Here is a 24225-nt window from a genome sequence, read left to right on the forward strand (position 1 = left end):
TTAAGGGAGCCATTCTATTTCTTATTCATCCAATTTTGCCAAAATTGGCTACAATTCAGCCAAGGGCATAGAAGAGGGTGCTCAGAAGATAGTCTTCAATTAACAGGAATGAATCCAGCAAAATGCCTAAAATGGGTATGTGCAATACTGTGCAAAGGTCTTTGAGCCACCCCCCATTTCTTTTGATGCAGGGTCATTCTGTCTCAAATCAACCAAACCTTCTATTTGACTGTCTCTCGTGCATACAGATTTCATGGTAGAAAATCTTTATACTTTAAGATATTTTTGAAGACTGGTCCGGTAACACTTTCAGGACTTCTTCTTCTTTTTTGCAAATTGAAATCTGAGGCACTGCTTAAATATGAATATAAAACATAAAAGCCTGAAAATTCTCTTTCTTACCAACAAAATGAGTCAGAAAATGTAAATTGAAACAGATAAAAATGTTTACGCATCAGCTGGTTAAAATATGAAAGAAAAAAAATCCGTCGTTCAACTTTCATGCGTGGAGTTCATGCATTGAGCAAATATAACAAGTTGTATTACAGAAACAAAAGATTCTACCATTGCAGATTCTGACCATTTTTTCAAAAAAATATATCATGGAAACTATCTGATATATGAAGCTAAAAGTTCACAGCATACATACACACACACATATATATATATATATATATATATATATATATATATATATATATATATATATATCTATAATCAAACTTTGTACCATAAAATTTTTATGCAAATTGGATTTGAGCAGGAAAGGATCTAAAAATTGGCTGATTTGAGACTGAATGATCCTGCACCAGTTTATTCAAACATGTGCTATCATCAATGCAAGTATTTTTTTTTCTAACGAGTTACAAAGTCACTATTTGGTATGAGCAACTTTGTTCTTTAACACACCCTGAATTCTTTTAGGACACCAAGATATGCTAAGTTTCTGGCAAGTTGTCTGTTACATGTAGTGACATCATTGCTTCATACTTTGAGTTAAGTGTTTCTTCAGTGATTCATAGGTCAGTGTTACGTAGCTTAAAAGCAAATCAAGAAAAATATTCCTCTGAAAATGTCCAAAGACAAATGTAAATGACCACGCCACATACCCCCATCGCCTGACTGAGGCCGGGGAGCCATCCAGCCGAACCTACTCACCCCACCGCGAGCGGGAGAGGGGATCAGCCCGGACCGTCGGCGTCCCGGGGCCCTGGCCAAGCGACGGGGAGTTGTGAGTTCAGGTGGCCGCCCCTGAGAACCCAGCGGCGCCGGCGAAGCTGGTCCGGAGGTCGGCGGCGTGGCAGGTGGATGCGGCGCGGCCGGCACAGTCGTGCGCCCCAGCTCGCAGGCGGCTGGGCAGATGTCTGGCGGGCACCAGCCTCTGGTGGGGGTGAGGCCGGTCTGGCGAGCACGTCTCAGATACTCCATCCTCTGCAGGTGGCGCTCAGTCTGGTCCTGCAGCTCTTCCCGCCGGCGGCGCCACACCACCGCCTGCTCCTTTTATTGACACACACGGTTGCTGTTCACAATGCACACAGAGCTGCAGCTTTCCCGCTGCCCGCTCAACATTACCACAACAACCCCAACCACAGGACCCAGTACAATATTTAAGTCGGTGGGGCGTGATTGCAGATGCCGTGCAGGTGCGTCTGCCTTCCCTGCACGGCACCGCAGGCCACGCCCCACCACAACAAACTTTGATAGACTTTGAGAAAGCCTGGAGAACTATTGCCCAAGACCACTTTAGTCTGACTCGTTGGAAGCAAACTATAAAGAAATTAGCATGGCTCAAGTACTGTGTACCGCCTTCTAGACTTTTTCCAGAAGGGCTTTGTCCCTTTTAAAGCAATTTATTTGACTGTCATTGGTAGAAACAGCATCACTGACTCAAACAGGAATGACAAGCGAACTAGCCTGATGTGCTTTTTTCTTCTGGCCCCAGGTCAGTCAAACCTTGTCTTTAACAGTAGAAGTTTCCAGTGTATTACCTCAGCGTAATCAGAAAATGGAGTCATCCCATTTGTCTGTGATCGCTTCATTAGAAAGTAGGGCCACATTTACAAATGTCTTGCACCAGCACAAACTGGGCTTTGGCATTAAAAAATGTTGCTGGTATTTACAAAGAGAGCACAGTGACAAAGTTGTGTGTAAAAGGTGGGAGATTTTTGCGACTCACCCTGTTGCACATGTATTTCTGGGAGTTTTAATTGGAAAAAGTAAGTAAGTAAAATTTTTATTTATATAGCACCTTTCTAGATAAAAAGATCACAAAGTGCTTCACACAGGAATGACAAAGTATAAAACAAAAACAGACAAAAGTTAACAAAATGCAATTCTAAAAAGATTTGTTTTTAGTTGTCTAAAGTGTCACTAGCATTGACAAAATGGTAGTATTTTACAACCAAGTAGAGAAGAGGAGTTGCTCTGCTAGCTAACAGCTAACAAGCTAACAGTTAACTAGGCCTATAAAGTTCAGGATAAAGAAGAGTCTTCCAAGAGGAAAAAAAAAGTGAGAATTGTGGAAGAAAATCAAATTTTTGTGAGAGATTTTTGCGACTTACCCTGTTCTATGTGTATTTCTGGTAGTTTCTTCTCAAGATCTAAATAATTTGGAGAATAATTTACTGCTATTTAACGCGGGGGGAAAGGCTTGTCTTTTTTTTGGTGTGCTGGGACTCACTTGGGTTTAGAAAATAGTGCAACTTTTGTAAAACATAGTAAATCTGGCCCCTAGTTTTTTATTTCCACTAACTAATGGCAAGAATAAACTTCAGCTTTCAGCCAGCATAGAGAAGAAGTCCTGTAAATACTCTGGTTAACAAGGGCATTTGAATAACAACACCATCAGCTATTAGTTCTCTGCTTTTTCCAAGGTTAATAACAAAGCCTCTGTAAAGACTGTTTATGTTGAGTCACTCCACAAATTCAGTATTCTGTGTATCAATCCCCCCCCTGAAAATAGCTCCTAACAACTGCACCATTTCTTTCTCTTTAAAGAAAACATTTCCTCCTCCTTCCACTGGAGGAAATGTGCTCTAGGTGGAATGTAACATGAAGGAAGGTTGTTGAGTTATGATTTCAGTTATTTCATGGCGTTTGTTACCGTCAGGAACAATATAGCGCAGTGCTAGCCTTATCGTTTAAAGGAGTGGAAGTGATGATCCTGTATTTCCTAACACTTCAGAATTTCCTCCTGGGTTGCATTTCTGCTAAATAAAGTATGAAGAGTCTGCTGTAAAAGTGCTGTTTTTGATTGATTTTGGAAAAAAAAAAGTCAAACATAGCTCTTATAGTCCATAAACTGGGACTGAAAACAGGTTTTTTTTGTTTGTTTGAACATCGATTCTCCTGTTTATCTCTTTCTCTCCATCTGTTTGTCTCTTTCTTCCCTTCCTCTCCTCTCTTGCTTGCTTTCTCTCTATCACTCTTTGGACGCTTGCCTCCTAGTCCCCTAAATCAGCGTTCATCAGTGCAGCCAAAAAAGCCATGCTCAAGTCCAATCCGGTCAAAGTGCGCTTTGCTGAGGAGGTCATTATAAATGGCCAGGTTCCGGTCAGTCCTACCACACAAACACACACAGTTGCGCATGCACACAAGCTTGTATGACCTATATAGGCAATGCCAGCTGGTTTCCACTTTAGACAGAGATTTCAATGGATGTAAGACAGTCACATAAATGAGCTACGACATGGCACTTTTATGAATTTCTTCCATGTATTGAACCGACTGCACGTGCACAGAATGAAAAGACTAATCCTGTCCCTCCTTTGCAGAACCCGATGAAGGACAACTCTCTTCTGTTCATGCCAAATGTCCTAAAAGTCTACCTGGAGAATGGGCAGACAAAGTCCTTTCGCTTTGACAGTAGTACCTCCATCAAGGTATGCATGTGCAATAACTTAAGTCTTACGTCACGAAATAAGCAGCTTCTGCTGCATTTGTAATTACAGTAGGGGGATGTTATCAAGAGTCCAAATTAGTGAGTCTTAACACACGCGCGGACCGTGAAATTCACTTCCATTTGTTTGAGCTCTTTATTTATTCAGTCAATGCGACAAAGAGCATATTCTCATTTTTTGACTTGTTAATTCTTATTCAGCTATGATCCTCTGAAGCTCCCAGAGCGTATTCAGAAAGCCAGAGGCATAATGACTTTCTTTTTTCTCAGCCTCACAGCAAGGGATGTCATCCTAACCTGGACAAAAATTGCCTTTTATCTTTCTTACTCACCGCTCTCCAGTGGGTGGGACAGAAATGACCAGTAGAATAAAGCTACCAGGTGATGCCAAATGATCAAGCTGGGGTACAAAGTGAATAGGAGACAGCATTTACTGACTAAAGACGAGATTTTCGGGATCAGAATGAGGTGCTGCACCTGGTCAAAGCGGACGATTCTTTGATGAACTCAGTCACAGCTGCTACATTTGTTTTTAACCTGAGCTCACCTATTTGATCTCTGCACACTACTACTGTTTGTACTGCTGCTGTTGAGGTACACCTCATGCGAATGTGTTACTACCAAAGCTCCAAAAACAAGCAGCAATCAGATGAGTGACAGGCCTGCTGGGAGCAAGACACCTTACTTACTAAAACATGCTTTGACCTTTTTATATAAAGTTACCACCAGAATAAGTTATCCTGCACTCCACACAGCTTTGTTGCTTCTGTCATTTAGTTTGTGTTACAAACACAGGAAAAATAACAGTTTTGCATAAAATTCAGGCATAATGCCAACATATCTTTCCTCACATGGAACTTTGTAGTCATGACCTACTTAAACACTTAGATATGCTTATATTGTAATCCAGTGCAGAATATGTTAATAAATTAAGAGGGTAATTAGCAGCCAAGTGTTACTAATCAAATGCTAATCATCAACAAGTATGAGCACTTCTATATATTCACTCTAGGGTCAGGCCTTGCAATGATTCACCATGCACAAGACTTCGACAGCAATTTCCTTCAGACAGATGAGACCATAATGGAGATGTTTACCATAATGCACAGCATCATGTCTGGTGAAAACCAAACAATAACCAAACAACAGCTTGTTTTGGAACTACAGGACCTGGGTATCTTGCAGTCACTGAGTCAGCCATGAACGTCTCTGTATACCAAAGTATTTTAGAGTCAAATATGTGGATATCTGTTCAACAGCTAAAGCTTGGCCAAATTAGGTCATGCAATGGGACAATAAACCCAGGCATGGCAATAAATCTACAACAGATGTACTGAAAGTTGAAGAGTTTTCTACAGACTTTTCTTCATCACTCAGTTTAAGACCGTTTTTCTTCTTTTGGCTATGTATGATGTCATAGAAAGCAGACATTCCAATATGGCAATCTCAATAAGACACATAGTTTTGGGTGTGTGGAACCCTCACCCACTTGTGCTTTAAATCGTCTGATTGGCTGACTCTCACAAACAGGCAGGAAATCGGAAGATAGTTGTCCTAAAGGGAAGGATGATAAAAAAAGACTTATTTCAGACTCGCCAAATTAGTGAAACCACTCTTTCTGTCAGTGTGAAGAAGTTTAACAACACATTTAAATTCTGAAATATAATATAAGAAAAAGAAGTGCAAATTTAACAGTATGTGTAAAACATATGAAAACACAGTTAAAGGTCCAACATTTATGAAAACCTTTGATCACCTTTGTCACATTTTGTAATACAATCCAGTGGGTCGGACTGGTGTCTTTGTCTGGCCGATTATGGCCCTCATGTCTTATGTTTGAGTCGCATGGGCTCACCAAGACCCAGTATAAGATCAATAGGTTTTTTTTAATAATCAATGAAGAATAAAAAGCTTCAACAGAACTCTAGACTTAAAATATAAAGTTGGAAATAAGCGTAATAGGTCACTTTTAAATGTACTTAAAAGTCTTTTTTATTTTAAAGGTATCCTGAGGAAGGTTTTCAACAACAGTTAAAATCCGTTATTGTGAGTTTTTCTATTATTCTTTCAGGAAGTTATTCTGACCCTGCAAGAGAAGCTGTCAATCAAATGCATCGAGCACTTCTCCCTGGTGTTGGAGCAGAGGACCGAAGGCTCTGAAAGCAAACTGCTTCTCCTGCACGAACAGGAGATGCTTACTCAGGTCGGAGATGTTGCCTTGTTCTTTTCACTTTCTTTTCCTTCTTTTCTGTCTTTCACACTCAACAACTGGCACACACACACACACACACACACACACACACACACACACATGCACATTCCTGCTCAGTATTCAAGCAGCATTTAGACCCCAGTGTCATTTATCAGGACTTGCACAGCAGGGGCGACAGCTCACATTACACCTACACAACCACACACACACACACACACACACACACACACACACACACACACAGTGCCCAGTACATTCTAATGAGGTTCATCACAGGAGGACAATATTAATATTCATGCCACACAGTTCAGATGTGAAGAGCTCTGCACGTGGCACACACAATGGCTGAAGACTCTGAGAGTCTGAAAACCATTCTCTATACTGTAATACACCCGAGTGTCAATACTGAGGACAGGTGTGTTCAAGAAAGCTGGTAACTCTTGAAGTGTATAGATTTTTTTTTTAAAAAACCTCTTGCCCTTTCTACACTACACAATATTAAATCATTTACAAAATATGATCAATATTTAAAAGACGATGCCTTGTGGTTTTGTCTTGAATAGAGGATGGAAGCAAAGTGAGGTTTTTCTAGGTTACTGCTGCTGGATTGCACAAGCATGTCTTTAGGTTGCAAAGTGGTCTAAATACAACTAATATGGCTATGAATATACAAAAAAAACTGTGCTGCTGCTACTGTCGTTGCTTTCGTACCATTACTAATGTTTCTGCATCCACTGCTATATATGTTCACCACTGGTCATAAATGTATTCATAAATGTAAGACTTTTAATTGAAGATTTACATTTTTCAGCAGTTTGATTTTGCACTGGTTTGACACCCCTTATAAGTGGGTGTTTTTCAGAGTTTACATACAAACTCTTTAATTAGTTTATAAAATCTGACAATGATGATGGTAAGCCTGGTAAAAACCAGTTAACTACCCTATAGGTTGTCACAAAATGATTCTGAGCTTTTAAGCTGACATGCAATCATTATTAATTATTAACTTATTTTCTTTTATAATTGTTTATTAACGTAATTTCTTGGTTAGTTTTCTATATAAACACAAAACCAGAAATGGAAATATGCAAATACGAATTTTAGTAAATGTGAAGTTTTGAACGGGTGACATACGAAGGACATTTGAACAATATGGAAAGCAACTTAACATTTGATTGGTTATGATGATGAAATAAACTAAATATACAGGAAAATCAAAAGAACTGAGATTTATGATAACTCGTTTTTAAGAACATATAGATGTTAATAGCTTATGTGTGACGACGTCTGTGAAAGGCTTGGTTCAGATTGGCCCACCCATACCTACATACATATACAAACACAGGATAAGATAATAGGACGTCTGTGCATTCCCTAAATGTGGGAAGAAGACTTAAATGGAGTTTCATCCTACTTTTTAACTACTTCTTTTTGAAATTAAAAGAATATCTAAACACCTTAGGCCCCAGTAACACAGGCCTAGGAACCAGTGACTGACCCTTTGAATCTCCTTTTAAAAATGACCCTTCTTCTCACTTGAATGGATACAGCAATAAGACTTTTCTTCATGGGTTTATGATCTTATTTAATAAGACGTGAAGCCAGTCTTATTAAATCAAACTAGCTTCAAGTCTTTTTTTTTATTAAAGGATGATGTTCGTCTTTGTCCCATGTAAAAGAAAAAAGACAATAAAACGGGACATGATTTAGGGTATTGCACTTATTGAAAAACCACACATTACCTCTGATAGTGATTGGTACGATGACTCTCAACGCTCGTAACGATGCGACATGACCTTTTGAACAACTTAAGTTTCTGCACATACTTACACATAGTTTGTTTACTGTATTTTCACGCTTCTCTTTGTCTGTGTTTTTCAACTCCAGGTGACTCAGAGACCCGGCTGTGACAAGATGAAGTGTTTCTTTAGAATCAGCTTTGTTCCCAGGGACCCGGTGGAGCTGCTGCGGAGAGACGCTGTTGCGTTTGAATACCTCTATGTTCAGGTGAGCGGTGGCAACAGTAGCAGCACGAGCACGAGGTGAGACTTGTTGACTGTTAAATATAAATACATCCAAATCCTCTGCTGCCAGATGGTTTGGAAATGATTTTTCATGATTTACAGACTTACTTAGTTTTGTGCAGAATTAATCTTTTCAAGACAAAAATCCTCATTTGCAAATAAAGTCTTTATATCAACTGTTGTATGAACTACTTCCCTCTGAAATAATAAATTGCTTCCTGAGGATTCCTTTGATAATTAGTCAAGTGAAATAGCCTGAGAGAAGGCAAGTTAATCATCTTTTTTTCTTTCTGTCAGAGTTCACCATTTTGTGTTTCCGAGTCCTTCATCTGGGACTGGAAGCTACAGCGCATCCCTTTGAAGGGATCTCTAGCCACAGAGGTTGTGAACAACTTATTACAGCTCAGTGGGGATGCGCTGGTGCTCAAATAGCTCTTTGTAGAGATGAAATGTGCTTCACAAGCCCCGAAAAACTTAAGGACTCTTACGTAACTTTGCTTTCTCCTTTGCTGCAGAGTTGTAACGATGTGGTCTTAGAGCGGTTTGGCCAGGAGCTCAAGTACGATGCTGCGCTGCGATTGGCTGCATTGCAGATGTACATCCTCACCATGACAACCAGACAGAGTCAGAAGGTCTCCCTCAAATACATCCAGTAAGTGTGCATGTAAATGCAGCTGTGGGTACGAGTGTGTTTTTGACACTCTTAACATGTTTGGTAATGTTAAACTCTTGTACAGGCTGCAGCTCATCATTAATAATAAATAACAGAGTTTTTTTCTAAAAGTTTTCTGATGGTTTTGCAAAAGTTTATCTGGCATAATAGAATTCGTTGCCCTTGTTCCCTTCTTGGTTGAATGCATCTTTCTGGCTAAACAAAAAAAATCACATAACAGAAAGAAATGTTTCCTCGAATAGTTTGCTGACACTGTCAGACTGTTGTTAATGGCAACTTGGGAAAATTTATGGCATTCTCAGATGTGCTTACATCAAAACTCATGGCTGATTATTAGTTTGAATATGATACGGGTAATATCAAACTCCAAATAATACAAAAATATTTTCAAATAATCTTTGTACATGGATATATGACTAGCAGTGAGCACATTGTGTAGGGTTAGAAAATATTCACCTATACTGAAGAGACTTGAATTTAAAAGGTAATATTTTCTAGTGTCTTAAATTATGTTTTTTCAGTATTCTGAAGTTCAGTGTTGAGATATTAACCCACCTCTAAGTCGTCATAAGTAATAATCACCACTGATGCAAAAATCTTCCGTACGGGCAAGTTTTGCGCTAAAAAAAGTTCTCTTCTAAAAACTTGATACAGTTACAGTTGAGAATTGTAATCGAAGTCTATTCAATTACCAACAATTTGGACCCATTAGAAATACAATAGGAAGATGTAACTTAATAGTAGTCATACCCCATTGTGTATGTGGTACAACCAATATTGTCAGCTATTTATGTTGATTGTTATAGATATCTTTTCTGTTGCATGATCTACCCATAAAGCCTTAAGAGCTTAATTACTAATAAATTACTGCTAAATGTGATTTTGAGCAGTGCTTAAAACTACATGTTCACACTGTGACTAAAGGTAGAAAGGGCACGACTTTCAACAACTTATAATTGTAAACACAGAAGTTAAGATGGAAATTACTGAAGAGGCAAGGCAGTACTTTATCGCAAAGGAATAAATGGTCAAACCTACTGTTGGCGGCGACCACTTGTGGCCTTTTATGTCAATCATGGTTCTTTGAATGTAACATGCAAATGTCTGGAAAGATTGCCCTATTTCTGCCATCTGTTGTGACTGTCTTTCACCCTCAGTTAATGGTGTTGAAAGGTAAAAGCAATGTCAGACAAAGCCACATAGGAAATTCTTAAAACTTAAACCCTGGGGTGACTATTAAAACATACCTGTAACATGCATACAGACCTGCATATGCTACGTTTGATTTGCATGAAAATGGCATAGATTCTTGAACCTGCCTTAATCATGCAACTTCTATATCCAAATACAGATAAAAAGAGACAGTTACTTTTTATGTGAAATAAATACTTTAATCAATCACCATGTTGATGTTATGAATCTTGGTACCCAAACTAGTTTATAGGCCAAGTTTCATCAAGATTGAGCCAGTTCTAGGAGGTCTGGGAACGAGTATATAGACATACATACATCGTTATGGTAGAATGATGATGCATCAAGGTAAGGAGTGCCAAAGGAACCACGATACAATAAAGTTTGGCCACCCGACACAACAAAGGTAAAAGAAATCAGTGCTCATACTCACAGAAACGGGGTTACATGGAGTAACTACTGTAACTACTACCCACATAGACATATTTTAACACTGGAAACACCTTTTTAAATTGTAATTTTCCTGCGTGTTTTTTGTCAACAGTTAAACAATTATTTTCAATGGTGGATGCTCAGATTAAAGATGGCCAAAGGATCAAATAATAACATCATCATATTGCCCAAATGGGCTGAAGTCAGGTTGCGGCTGGATTTTAACTGCCCTTTCACTCTGTTTCACACTTTATTTAATGTCACTCAGTGTGTATATCCCTAATATGAAAGTTTTAAGGAAGCCCCGCTCATCAATTAGGAAGCCAATTAGGAGAAACCTGGGTTAGAGGCAGGGTGGCCTTAAAGGGAGAGGAGCTAAAACAGGAGACATTGGCTCAGTGTGAGAAAAATGAAGAGTACTTTGAATTATGAAACATGCAAAGCTAACCTAGTAGAGTCTAAGAACAAAAAAATAGAGTTGTAAATGAGCACGACCGGTCTCCTTTAGAAGAAGCATGACTTTGGCAACCAGTCCAACCAGTTTGTTTTTTAATCAATTGAGAGTTACAAGAAAATGCTGTTATTGTACTTTTATATGGCAATATAATGTTGACACATCTGTTCCTGTGCAGTCCCAGTGTAAGTAAGGGAATCTGCCTGGCTGCCCTTATATAACTTGTCCTCCAGCACTGAGTAAAGCACTGTAAATATTAGGGTCTCAGCGCAGATAGCTCTCTCACATTTTTAAGGTCCTGTTGAGGAAACACTTTCCCCTTTGACAAAGCTCTCCACCTGAAAGTCAATTCATCGTTTTGTTCTGTTACTAACAGCTTGTCTGAAAATCAACGTCTCCCAATTTGTAGCTGTTTTTTAACCACTGCGGAAGGATTTTTTTTTCTAAGGGCTGCTTTATGCTGAAATCAATCTTCTCTCAACAGAAAAGAGTGGGGTTTGTCACTGTTTCTGCCTCCCGCTGTGCTGTCCAGCATGAAGGAGAAAAACATCAAGAAGGCTCTGACACACATCCTCAAAACCAACCAGAACCTCGTGCCTCCAGGGAAAAAAGTAACCAGCTCTCTTTGTCTTTCCTTGCCCTTGTTAATAAGACTCTGACACACACACATGCACGCAAACACACTGCCGCTCTGTTTTCTGACGCAATATCCTAAAATAGCATCGCTGCCATACTCAACCTTGTAAAGGTTCTCACCCTTGTCAACCTAAGACCCTTTGTCAAGCTAGACCTTGAAAGCTAATGTGAATAACAATGGATTGTCAAACTTTATGCATAATAAGATATTTAAATTTAAAAGCGCGCACATGTTCCAGTCAGGGACAGCTAATCTAACTTGGGCTGAACTTTGTAGCTTTTTTTAAAAAAAATAACTGTTTTAATGATGCAAGCAGCTGCTGGTCTTCTCATTCTCCAGCACCCATATTAACTTTGACAAGTACAAATCAGCAGCCGACCCTTGCAAGAGTTTCAGCGGTACCCAGTGATTTACAATCAGCTGTCATGCTAATTCTGTTACTGAATCAGAGTTAGATAGAGTGTATTCATGGTAAGCCATCGACACTTGTTTGTGAGTTCTTGCAGTAGACTTTATTGTCCCATAGAGTCATGGGATAGGCCATAGGCTCACATTTCTGAGCCTCGCTACGTAAACCAACGCTGGACATGTTGTATTTGATGCATGATGTAGGAAGTAGATATTATTTCTTAAATTCTAAAAAAGCTCCAAAACAATGCTGTGAAACAGCAAGTTGAGCATGGCATTAGTTCAGACGGACCACCAGCTCAAGTTCAGCCACAATCCCAGAAGATCAGCTGATTTCGATACTAACCCATATCAGGTTATGGCTTCTCTTGTACACATAGAATGGACAAATCTCACATAGTGTGCACCGTTTAAGTTGCACTAGTCTGCCTATAGTTGCTCTAGGTGGGCTAATGCATGTGGAAGCTGCTATTGTTTTTGAACTAATGTTAAGTCTGCAAAATTAAAGAATGGGGCTACCTATAGTCTGCATGTTCTTCTTGCCAAATCCAATGAAAAAACAATACCTACACTGAAATAACCCATGCTGTAGCTCATTTCTATACATAACAAAAGCTAAATTGATTCAATTAAAAACACATGGATGAACCACAGCATTGCACTGATGGAATTTTTCATTTATTGCGATGAACATATATCCCAAAGTGTGTTCACAGCTGATCTCACATGCATAGTCGAGTATCCACAAATGTTCACTGGAGCACCAAACATGTATTCACTCTGACTCAATATTATGCATGCACAAGTTTCTCCTCTAGGATACACATATTTCATACCATTTTACGACCCCACAAAACAAGTCTCATATTGCAGCCAAGCTCTTGATCATTCATTTCTGTTATTTGCTATGAAATATGATGCATATTTAGAGTCAAATTCTCAGGTTTCTAAACTAATAAATGAAACCATTTGCATCTGACAGACAAATCAAAGCAAAACCTGAACCTTTGACTCCTACAGGAAGGGGATTTAAGGGCTGTCTTGTGCTATGGGAGCATTTTGTGCTAACATTATAGGCCCAACTGTCATTATCTAAACACAAAGTGAGGCAATACCTAGAAGAATAGTGTGTCATCTGTCTAGTCTTGGATCCGTCATTTAATCCAGGGATGTCAAACTCATTTTACATGATGGGCTGTATGGAGCCCACTGTGATCTTAAGTGGGTGAGACCAGTGAAACTCCCATTTTCCAGAAGTTTAACTTAAAAAGTACAATTTTAACAGCATGTCTCAGTTTTTCTACATGACAAAGAAATGCTGTAGTAAATGAAATTACTCTGACAGCTCTGGGCTTAAAGTGCAAGAACTAAATGTGTAAAATTGTAGAAAAGGTCCTGGTACTTTATTGTAATATAAATAGTGACGCGGGCCACCTTTATCAGCAGGAAATGCTTTAAAACTTCAATTAAGCAAATACAAAAATTTTCCTAAAGCTATCCAGTGGCCTGGATTGGAGTCTTTGCTGGGCTGATTTTAGCCCCTGGGTCATATGTTTACCACCCTTGATTTAATCCATCAGAGACCTGAAGAACCAACAGTAAGGTGCAAAGGCTATGTCCACCATGATTTTTTTTTTTTTTCACAGAAATGACCCCCATTTTCCACTCCAGAACACATCATAAGCTCAAGTACAACTTCCCAAGCATGTTGAAATGTGGGCTGGGTCTCAAAAAGCACTAAGCCAGGCACAGTGCCTGTGCTTCTTTGATTTGTTACACGTCTGTACGTCATAATATACAAAGAGCCACTCTAAAGCAGGAGTGGGCAAAGAACCTGAATGCTGGCGACATCACTTATCAGCAGGATAACTGATATTACTCCAGTTCAGTTGTGCAGTTTAATCAACGTAATGCAGCTTTATGTTGTAGGTGATGAATGTAGTTGAAACACACCTAAGCTTCAGTCCATGTGCATATACACATATTCCAAGCAAGACCAAGTGGCTCGATTAGCGCTAGCTAATCATTTGTATTCACAGAGATCAGACGTTCCCATTAGCGTTTTCTATGTGAGGCTAACTGCACAGTAAAATATTGCTGGACTACACTTTGGAATTAAGAGTGAAGGGATAAAACCTCAGGTCATGAATGAATGAACATTGGAGTAAAATGAAAGCAGCTGTAATTTTTGGCATCTCGAGTTTAAATCACACTCACTCTCAGCTGCAGGAGAGGCACAACTCCACAAAAGCAGGGTGTAAAGAGTGGCACTGCTGTGGAGCAGCTCTTTGGAACATTATCAGATTTAAATGACATGATGGGATATAATGGAAAATCAGCGGGCCAGATCAAAATGGTTTTAAGAGTGCTTTACATCCTGACATTAGAAGACAAATGCATGTGCTTGTGGTGAAAGCGATTTCCTTTACAGATGCTTACTAATGTACTTGCTCCTCTCTGCACAGTTGACCGCTTTGCAGGCCAAGGTGCATTACCTGAGGTACCTCAGTGAACTCAGACTCTTTGGAGGGAGGGAGTTCAAATCAATACTGTTGGTAAGCTGATTTTATCCAGAAAGGCTTGTGAAAAGTTTGAGAGTAAATGTGAGGTCTTGAGCTTTTCGCTGATTTTAATTTGTTTGTTTGTTTTGAAATCCGCAGCAAGGTGAGAAACAGACAGAGGTGACGCTGTTAGTGGGCCCACGTTACGGCATCAGCCACGTCATCAATGCCCGCACAAACCTGGTGGCCCTATTGGCTGACTTCAGTCATGTGAATCGCATTGAGATCCTCACTGAGGATGAGACCAATGTCCGGCTGGAGCTGCATGTTCTGGACGTCAGGGTGAGAGCAGAGTGCAGTTGTCTTTGAAAACAAGTCCCCCTCCCACCCAAAACATTGCCTTGCATTAATTTTAGCATCTGTTGTTTTCCTTAACTATTTTTTTTCTGCACATCCTCCCTTTTTTGTTTTCACAGCCCATCACACTGATCATGGAGTCAAGTGATGCAATGAACCTGGCTTGTCTAACAGCAGGATACTATCGCCTCCTAGTGGACTCGAGAAGATCTATTTTCAGCATGGCCCACTGCAATAGCACAGGAGTGGATGACCCTAGTAAGTATGATCCATATCTGTGTGTATGTGACATAATATGGATTACAAAGCCTGGTCCCTCTAAGCCACCTGTTTAGGACAAATTGGTGGATATCTAAAGTTTCACTTGAGTAGTAGATGTTGATGCTCTGGAAAAATACTCCACATGAAACTATGAAAACTTGTTGCGAGGTCACACATTTAAAAATTGATGTTTTACAATGCTGCAAAAAACCTGCTTTGAAATAGAGCGCTTAACTGAAACAGGGCTTTACAGTTGAATCAAAATCAAATATAAAACAGGTAAAGTGATAAAATCTTGTGTTCCTTGCAGGTCAGGAACGTGTCCTGGAGTGGCCTTACAGCACATCTTTTGGGGACAATGAGGAGCCTGGTCAAGTAGAGATCTACAGCAGAGACTCTGAGTACTCAGACAATGGGCAAAGGGAAAACAGCATTTCTCCTTACTTCCACGAACCACCAAACCCTGACAGAGACCTTGAGAACCGAAGGAGTCCGTTGCCCCCTCCTCTGCCTCCGGCTACCAGACACAAAACTCAAGACTCACCTCGGAGCGCCAAAGTGTCATTTATTTTTGAGGGGAACCCACCCCTCAATAAATTTAAGAACTTACGCTATGAAAGACTGTTAGAGAGCCCGGAGGTACCCAACCACGGACCGCCCTACTTGCACAACAACACATACTTTCAGCAACAGGACAGAGAGCCATTTCAGCACGTCTATAGTAACATCATAAGCGAGGAAAGTAGTGAGGAGCTAAGGGAACTAGTTTATCGTGGCAATACAAGCGATCCAGACGAGGATTCTTGTGAAGAAGATTCCACTGGGGGGACGCCAGTGGGTGATGAGACACATGATGGTATCCAAGGGGAGGGCCTACCCACAGTAGCCGGCAAAGCTACCTTTCTCACACTTTCCGGTTCTACGGACGACATTATCGACCTGACGTCGCTGCCTCCTCCCGAGGGCGATGATGGTGTTGACGATGATGAAGACGACACCCTGCTGCAGACGCTCAACCTTGCGATTGCAGCACCACCACCAGGCTTTCGCGACAGTTTGGATGAGGGCGTTGCACCCGAGGGAAGGCCTCTAAGCACACGTGAAAATGACGATATTCCAGTTTCACTAATCGATGCCATTCCAACGCATGGGGAGGGGGAAGGGAGCAGGGGAGGGGAGAGAGGACTGGAAAATGCGGTTATGAATACACTGCAAGCGCTGCAAGCTCTCTCGGTCTCTGAACAGAATCCTCCCCCGCCACCACCCAGCAGTAACAATCCAGGTCTGTTGAATACTAATGCAGCAAAGTAATGTTTATGCCTTTATTTAGCACTGATTTTACAGCACTTTTACTTAGACTGAGCCAGTGGTTACCAACTTTTCTTCGTCTTAAATTCTCCCTCCCTAGCCCTGTCAAATGGACTTTAAACTCATTTTAAACTAGATATGAATTGCTTTCAGCTTACAATTTAGTCTTAACAATTACATATTTTGCAGTTATGGTTTGTAAACTGCATCAATCATTATCCATAACTACTAGCTTGGTCAACATTGAGTAGCAGCTAGTGGAGTAATTCAAACATTAATCCACTAGTTTTAGTTACAGTTCCACTTAACCTTCAACATCCATTTAAGCTGTTAATTATGTTTACTGATACTTTAAAAAGCGTAACTATTACTTGTTGCTAAAAGTTTCATATGTTCATCTTCTGTTTTAGCTCAGTTTCAACTGCTGGCTACACATTTAGCTAATTAAGGTTTTGCAGACCAGTGACCGCGTGACATGAACTTGCCCACCATTTTGGATGTGTGACAACCATGATGACACTGTGGGATCAAGCATGTAAGATCCCAGTCGCAAAGGTCTAAAGACTGGTCCAACCCTCTGAAAACCACCGATTATGAGGAAAAAATTTATATTCTCAAACGGTCACATGGAGCTGCTGGAAGTTAATGGCAGTCTCTGAGAAAATTATTGCTCAAGTCCTAGTCACGCAAGCCTACAGACTGATCAATGACCTCTTGGCATCCACCTGTCACTAAGGAAAAATGCATATTCCCCAACTAGTTGGCAAAAACAAATAGTTATGTCAGTCTAGGTTCCCAGTCATCCAGGGCATAGTAGTCTTGAGAGCTTGAAAAAGAAGACAACTGGACAGTTTCATTAGTTCTTAAAAAATAATGGAGTGTCAACCTTCAGCGACCCCAATATGTTGCCTCAGTGACCTCCATAGGCCACATGATGGATTGGGGCAAGGTCTTTCACCCATAACCCCCATGTGATGATAATTACTCATGCCCTTTTTCATACCTCAGCTCATGTGATGACTCATATGATCTACAGTGCTCAGGACTACTTCCAAAGGGGACAAGTCCCACTAGGGGTTAAATACCTGAGACTCTACACCATTTTATAGAACTCAGAAAGGTTCTTGGATGAGAGGTGAAACATCTTCACAAACCTAAAGAAGTACAGTTGCCTTCTTTTTCAAGCTCTCAAGACATTTAGCTAGGTATTTCGACAGTTAGCCATACCTTTGCTTAAAAATTAAAAATCAATCATATTCCTATTTTCAGACATCTATGTCAATTTCTAGTATATTTAGCTTGCATTTTATTTTTTGTAACGATAATTTTAGCTACTACATCAAACTACTTCAGCCATTTTCCTTACTTTTTGACCACTACGTATCTATTTACATCATATATCAGTGCAAACTATTTTAAATGTTTTACCATTTGCTTGCTTTTTTGCTTTGATCTCTTATCATCTAGGTGTTTATATATCTCATGGCTTTAGTCCAGAGTCATCCTCAGACTCTGGTAATGAGACCAACTCCTCAGAGATGACTGAGATCTCTGAACTAGCTGCTACTCACCGACTGAGTGAGAGCCACATGCGTCTTCTGGTGGCCACAAGGGAAGGATACCAACCTTTACTTGAAGAAAAAACTGAATTCCCTGTCTCCCCCAGTACAGGAGGAACAATACAAAAGAAACCTCGCAGTCCAACACGACACCTTCAGCCTCCAGCAGTTCCTCCAAGACGGAGCCCCCAGTTAAGCACCACATCATCACGGCCGGACAGCTCAGAAGTAAGGCCCCAGACTAATCTCTCAGCCACTCTTCAGCGCCCAAGCTCCACCACACCGGGAGGCAAGCACCATAAAAAATCAGCAGACTCCAGCGGAAAGTATAATACCTTCAGCACAAGGGAAGGATATCGAGGAGAGAGCATTGGGAGCCGCAGCCATCTTGACTTGGACCAGCGCACCTCATTCTGCGAACGAGAGGACAGCCAAAGAAGGCAGAATTCTTTTTTAGCAGAAAACTCTGTAGCCGAGAGCCATGGAGTCAACAGCCTCCCTCGTGACCATCATAGAAGTCCCCGCCCTTCCTCCGTTATCTCTGACCGCTTCTCAGATGTTGTCAACTTGGGGGGCTGTGATGCAGATAATGGAGCTTCAGCTGTTGAGCAAGATGAACATCTAGTTGTAGCATCGTTGCTATCCCCAACCAAAAAATCTAGATCAGGGGGATCAGACCAGGGATCAGACATACAGAGTGACCATCAGCCCATTTCGAGACAACAGAGTGTAGCCCGGCTGTGTGAATACCATCTAGCAAAAAGGATTTCAAATCTGCAAGGAGAAGCACACAGTTCACTGCAGGGCTCTCTGTGCTCATCACTGGATGCTGGTGGCAGCACGAACAGTAGCGTTTGTGCTACCCCAAATGATTCGCCCCTTGGCCCTGGTGCCATTGAATCAAAACACCACCATCTGCAAAGGCACCCGCTTTCTAGTTCCTCCTCCTCGTTACTCAGGGTGTTAAACTACGAAGATAACAAACCCGGAACCCCCTTTGGCACCCCTGCCCAGAGTACTCAGGGAAAAGACCTCCACCCTCATGCAGATCCTGCCCTCCTTCGGAAAATGCTGCCCAATATTCACCAACCTTCCCCTGGGTCAGAACCGGGCCGGCCGTCCTCAGCCACACCATCTAAGCATAAAGACCCCTTAGGAAATAAGCGACTCCAGAATGATCAGCATGCTAAACAACAGGCCTGTCTGAAAGGGCTGAACCAGAAGGAAGGCAGCGAGGCCTACAGGCAACTGATTAACTATCTAACAGTCAGCCAGATGCATCAGGGAGGGAAGTTGCAGAGTGCGGGCATGGGAGGAGGAGTTAAAAAGGACACAAGGCGTTTTATTACTAGCAACCCCCAGCTTGTTGAAATGGTTAAAAATAGGGGGAACACCATCGCTCGCTGCCCGTGTATGCCTTCATCTATATCATCTCCATTCCTCAGCCCAAATTTAGTTAACCCTAATGCTGCTGCCATGCAGGCAGCAAACAAAAATGCACGGTCATACTATTCTGCAACACTTCCTGCCAAACTCAAGAGAAGTCCTGACATGCATGTTCAGAGAAGGAATGAGACTTTAGATTTCAGGAAAGCTACTTCTGAGAGGAGGAGCTCCTTTTCTGGTCTAGAAAGTGAGCTAGAAAGGAGTGGTCTGGACCCAGAGCACTTTCTGTCCCTCTATAAGAGAGAGGGCTGTAACAGCGGCGACGGAGGACTTGCTACAGGCGGAAACCGTGAGGGGGGAGGTACCACTAGCCGTCATCCACCTCGATCAAGAAGCCAAGCTAGCAGCACAGAGGAATGGTTCAGATCAGACCTGAAGTCAAAGTATGCAGTTCGTCAGTCCCGCCCTAACGAGTCTCTTTGTTTCTCTGCTGCCCCTAGTGGTCAAAGAGTAGACCTCAACACTATCTCACTAGGAAGGGGAGACCACCCTTCAGCTTTTGTCAGGCAGGCATCAGCTGGTCCAAGAGCTTGCATTACATCTCCAACACCCAATCCCCAGAATCCACCTCCCCCACCACCTCCTTCTTTTTCCCAGCCTGTTCAAGTCAACACTAGTTCCAGCAACTCAGGATGCACACAGGACCCCAATCATTCCGTCCAGTCCCGGCAGAGTCAGAACCACATTCAGGCTGTCACCCCGACGCTACCACACACAGATCCCTTCAGTAGCCTGCAACGGGGCCGGGAGCTTAAACGGAGCTCTAGCAATGTAACTGCAAGTTCTGGTAGTGTTGAAGCTCTATTTGAGAAGCCCACCCGAAGCCGGAGCCAGCAGCCCCTGTCACTGTCTCTGCCCCCGCAAGGTGACACCAAAGTCCAGCGGAGACCAACTAGGAAGAGGCTCTCCAAGAGCTACTCCCAAGGCTCTGTATCTTCCCACACCACGTGCTGGTCCACAGGCAGTAGGGTAGACAGTAGAAGGGCATCAGTGGCTTTTCCATTGCAGAAAGATGCAAAACAAATGAAGGGCTCTCAAAAACTGGACACAAGTCCCTGGAGATGTAATGGGCCCTTTAGCTACTGTTTCTTTAAACGTAAGAGTGAGGGCGAAGAGGATGAGATCGAATGGGAGAGGCCCAGACGAAGTCGCAGTGGACCCGATTTCGAGGATGACGGTGCTGCTTCAGCCATATTCCCCTGCGGTTCCGCACTGGACGCTGCTGGCGAGCAGCTGTATGGTGAGGTCCTTAATAACATGAGCTTCAGTGACCGACTAGCACGAATCAACGCCCTCAAAGACCGCATGTACGGTTTCCCTTCCGGCTTCACTGATGCCCGCCGCGATGCCAGCGAGCTCATCGCATTAGTGAGATCCAGCATAGGTCGCTGTGAGCGCGGCATCCAGATGCCTAACCAGGATGTATCACAGTATAAACAGCTCCTCTCCGTTGAGTCAAAAGAATTAGGCCGGGCATGCCGGAGGATGGCACAGGCCCACAGCAGTCCAGAGGAAATGCTGCTAGCCGTGACTTGTAGCTTTCAGGTGCTATGTTGTCTCTGCGAAGCTTGCATGTGTCTGGTTAGGGGACTCGGAGCCTCAGCCTCACACCAACAGAGAGAAGTCGTGGCAAAGGTTGATGAGGTTGTTATGAACTATATCTGTTTGCTCAAAGCAGCTGAGGCTGCCACTGTTGGAGCGCCAGGGGAGCACAGCATGAAAGCCCTGGTCCGCCACTCTAGTACCATGTCAGCCATTGCTAACGCACTCACCCGCTCCCTTAAAACGCTGCTTAGCAAGTAGAGGCTACTCCTTATAATTTATAGTGTGGCCTCTGCTGTCAGCGGGAGTATGTCTTTAAGCGTCTTGTCGTCTTTGAGTCAGCTGTAAGAGTTATGTATTTTTCATAAAGGTTTAGAGCTGTCTCCATATCAAAGTTTAAAAAGCAAAAGGCAGGAGTTAGACTAAACATTAAAGTTACATAACACTCATAATGAATAGATGTATAAGATGCTTAAAGAGCCCTCTGACTGCACTTGCTTTTTTTTTCTGATGACAATATTGTAATGCATATTTACAAAGCCATACTGTCACAGACCTTTGTAATATGATATGTACCTAATAGAAATTATACCCTTTTAAGTGTGCATTATGTAAGTTATTTAGAAAATGTGTATATAATGTACATAATTAATTATCAAATTTACTGTAGCAGTTTCAAGAAGCCATCGAGTATTCAGTTTAATTTGCTTTGATACTGTGCAGGGCTAGAGGTGACTTCACTTTCAGTCCAATCAGTTCACGAGTGGCAGTTTTACAATAACTATATTTATTTTAAAAGAAAATGTACCTCTAGAAATGTAAGTAAAAAAAAAAAGTTTCATTGTCAGTCCAGTGAGGAAGCAGTATAGTTATATTTACATGCTCTAAAATGACTGTGTAACAGTGAGCTGATTTTAACCAATTACATTATGATGCTTGTTTTTCTTTCTTTGGTTTTATTTTACAAGATGACTGGAAAATTCAGTAAAAGTGTTGAACATACAGGTTACACTAAAAATTGCACTTCATTCACACAACCGCTTTGTATTCTACCACTTAGATTATTTTGTTATATATATATTTAAAAAAAGAAATATATTATTTCCCCCAACATCAAATATTATCAAATAAATATATATAAGACATATTTCAGATTGAGCACACTGTGTGGATTATATCCGATTATTTTTTAGTTTGTTTTTTTATTACCATCGCTTTTGGAATGAGTTTTGTGCGTGAATGATTTACTAAACCACGCTGTGTATCAAGATGTGGTTGTGTCTCTCAACAAAGAAGAAATCACTGCTTTTTTTTCAGCAACCCACCAACCTATTAAAAGATATTTTGCAGAAAAACTTGTCTTATTCCATGCATCTTTTGGTTTGAATGAGTTACTACACCATGCAATCATGCTGTGATTTGTTTTGTAAAGTTTGCCATCCTAAAATCAACAGCCAGTCATTTTAAAGTCTGTCTCATAAAAGGTACTGTCTGTCAGTTTACAGGTGATATATTGGGGGATATATTAAAACACCCACCTTTTTAAACTGACAGCGAAATGTGAATCTATATAAACTAATGTCTAGTGTAAAACTACTCATTTTCCTGATATTTCTGTCACACAGTGGAAATTTTAAGTTGTCTTTTCACAGTAATATTTCAGTCTTTATATCAGTTGAAGAGCTATGGATTTGGCGTTAAAGCGTATTGCTATATATAACAGGTAATTTGACATACATGCATCAACAATCTACTGGTACAGACAGAAGAGGATGCTAGGGATAGGGTGAATGGATGCAGATAGTTTGCTGTGTTGACCCTTAAGGGGAGGAGCCAAAAGAAGAAGGAGTGATATGTTGATGCATCCTCAATCATCCACGTAAGTAAATCTCCAAAAGTTGATTCTGTTCCAGGGAGGAACGCTGGTTTGAGCGCGGAGTCAAGGAGGCCATTTACGTGAAAAGGGAAAGACCATCTCTGAATCGAGGAGGGGGCCTAAGGGTACATCTTTCACCATCATACAATGCTGTGGTTGCAGCCATTCCCCAACTCTCTGTGAATGGTACTCATGGCCATTGATTAGTGGGCTTTGATCAGTGGTTGTTGATCAATGGTCATGAGAATTTGCATAATTATGATGAAGGAACTGACCTCCCAGCCCATTGTTCATTCAGTGGTGCTAGTTTCAGTCATTGTGCAAATGTACTGTTTATAAGATTGGGGAAACCTGCAGTCAGCTGAGACTGAAGAAGTCACTTGGATGAGTGACGAAATGTTTTTCCCACTGAAAACGCCATGTCCCGATGAACAGAATCAACTTTCGGAGAAGAGGAGAGATAGTTTCATCCTGCTGAGACAGACGGACCTTCCAGCGGAGAACCCAGGTTAATGTGCCTGCAGTATCCTTCTAGTCCAGTTTGACTTTGGTCAAAAGCAGCCTAGTAGCATTAAAACGAAAAGACATTCCAAGTATAGTTTAGCTAGTTTTAAAACTACAAATCTGGTTATTGTAACTGTAACTGTAAGGTAAGAAATTAAGTATCTAACTACTTCTGACGATCATACACACTCCTGATTGAAGAGATCTCTGCTAACCAAGTGTCTCTATTAGAACCCCATAAGAACAGCTGATGTTATCAGTATTGACCCATAAATGGAAATTAAAAAGTAGAGAAGAGACAGGAGAAAGACTCTTCAAACATATTGTGAGCGTTGACCCCAATTGTTGCATAATTTGTCCACCAGAGGTCACTCTGCAACTTCCTAGTTGGGAATACAAGTTTGTAATACTACAAAAACAACAACCAGGCGATCAGTAGGTAAATAGCTACAGATAAAGAACAGTCGGGAAATCTACTTGTGTTTTGTGTGTTTGAAAGAAAAAGAAAATCGGCCAATATATTGGAGTATCCAATTTTTAAATCACCAAATTTCGGCATTGATGTCAGTCTTAAAAACCTTATTTTGTTTGGACTATAGTCTCTGTAACCATATGTCTGTGTGTAAGAGCAGAGGTATGACATTTAAAAATACCAATAATAATAATAACCAAATGGACGTTCGGGGTCGCCATGCAAAACTATCTCCATATCAAATGTTCAAATCTGCAGGATTCTTACAGGCCTACAAGTAAGCATTGCCTCACATATACTATATGTACTGCACCTCCTGTCTCCGTCCATGGCAGAGATGTATCATGCACGCGGGTCTCAAGCCATGCAGTTTACTACCTAAAGGGCTCTGGGTTCAGCCACCGCTGGCAGTTCGTTCACGTGATGTTTTCCCAGGGAACCAAAGAGAAGTAGAGAAGAGTACGTGCAGG

General features: G+C 41.3%; 2 protein-coding genes across 4 annotated transcripts in view; one reads left to right on the forward strand and one right to left on the reverse strand.

Moving 5' to 3' along the window:
* Positions 1 to 22258, forward strand: part of LOC100692958 (FERM and PDZ domain-containing protein 4) — a 61212-nt gene extending 38954 nt beyond the window's left edge. The window contains exons 6-16 of the mRNA XM_019352199.2: positions 3448 to 3552; positions 3774 to 3881; positions 5970 to 6101; positions 7998 to 8117; positions 8650 to 8786; positions 11369 to 11495; positions 14395 to 14484; positions 14590 to 14772; positions 14907 to 15045; positions 15359 to 16330; positions 17824 to 22258. Coding sequence (XP_019207744.1) covers positions 3448 to 3552; positions 3774 to 3881; positions 5970 to 6101; positions 7998 to 8117; positions 8650 to 8786; positions 11369 to 11495; positions 14395 to 14484; positions 14590 to 14772; positions 14907 to 15045; positions 15359 to 16330; positions 17824 to 21164 — 5454 coding nt within the window. The 3' untranslated portion in view covers positions 21165 to 22258. The remainder of the gene's footprint in view (positions 1 to 3447; positions 3553 to 3773; positions 3882 to 5969; positions 6102 to 7997; positions 8118 to 8649; positions 8787 to 11368; positions 11496 to 14394; positions 14485 to 14589; positions 14773 to 14906; positions 15046 to 15358; positions 16331 to 17823) is intronic.
* LOC109197090 (YLP motif-containing protein 1) lies at positions 715 to 24225 on the reverse strand. Of its 3 annotated transcripts, none has more exons than XR_003216435.1 (3): positions 24069 to 24225; positions 5388 to 5452; positions 715 to 1497 (listed from the first exon to the last, which is right to left on the reverse strand). XR_003216435.1 is itself a non-coding variant. In XM_019352200.2 (3 exons), the coding sequence occupies exons 1-3, from the start codon at positions 24099 to 24101 to the stop codon at positions 1039 to 1041; spliced, it is 561 nt and encodes a 186-aa protein (XP_019207745.1). In that variant the 5' UTR covers positions 24102 to 24225; the 3' UTR covers positions 715 to 1038. The 3 variants fall into 3 exon arrangements, 2 of the variants coding, with proteins under 2 accessions (XP_019207745.1, XP_019207746.1); XM_019352200.2 differs by having other exon boundaries at positions 5384 to 5452; XM_019352201.2 differs by lacking the exon at positions 5388 to 5452.

Source organism: Oreochromis niloticus, linkage group LG23, assembly GCF_001858045.2.
Source record: "Oreochromis niloticus isolate F11D_XX linkage group LG23, O_niloticus_UMD_NMBU, whole genome shotgun sequence".
NCBI lineage: Eukaryota > Metazoa > Chordata > Actinopteri > Cichliformes > Cichlidae > Oreochromis > Oreochromis niloticus.

Bases quoted from the DNA above. Each gene is read 5' to 3' on its own strand.
- LOC109197090 (XM_019352200.2), bottom strand. From the start codon at position 24,101: ATGATACATCTCTGCCATGGACGGAGACAGGAG. The intron at 5,453-24,068 runs GTGCAGTACATA...CCTTCCCTTTAG, and splicing joins GCCATGGACGGAGACAGGAG to GACAACTATCTTCCGATTTC. The intron at 1,498-5,383 runs GTGAGGGTTCCA...TGTCAATAAAAG, and splicing joins ACGATTTAAAGCACAAGTGG to GAGCAGGCGGTGGTGTGGCG.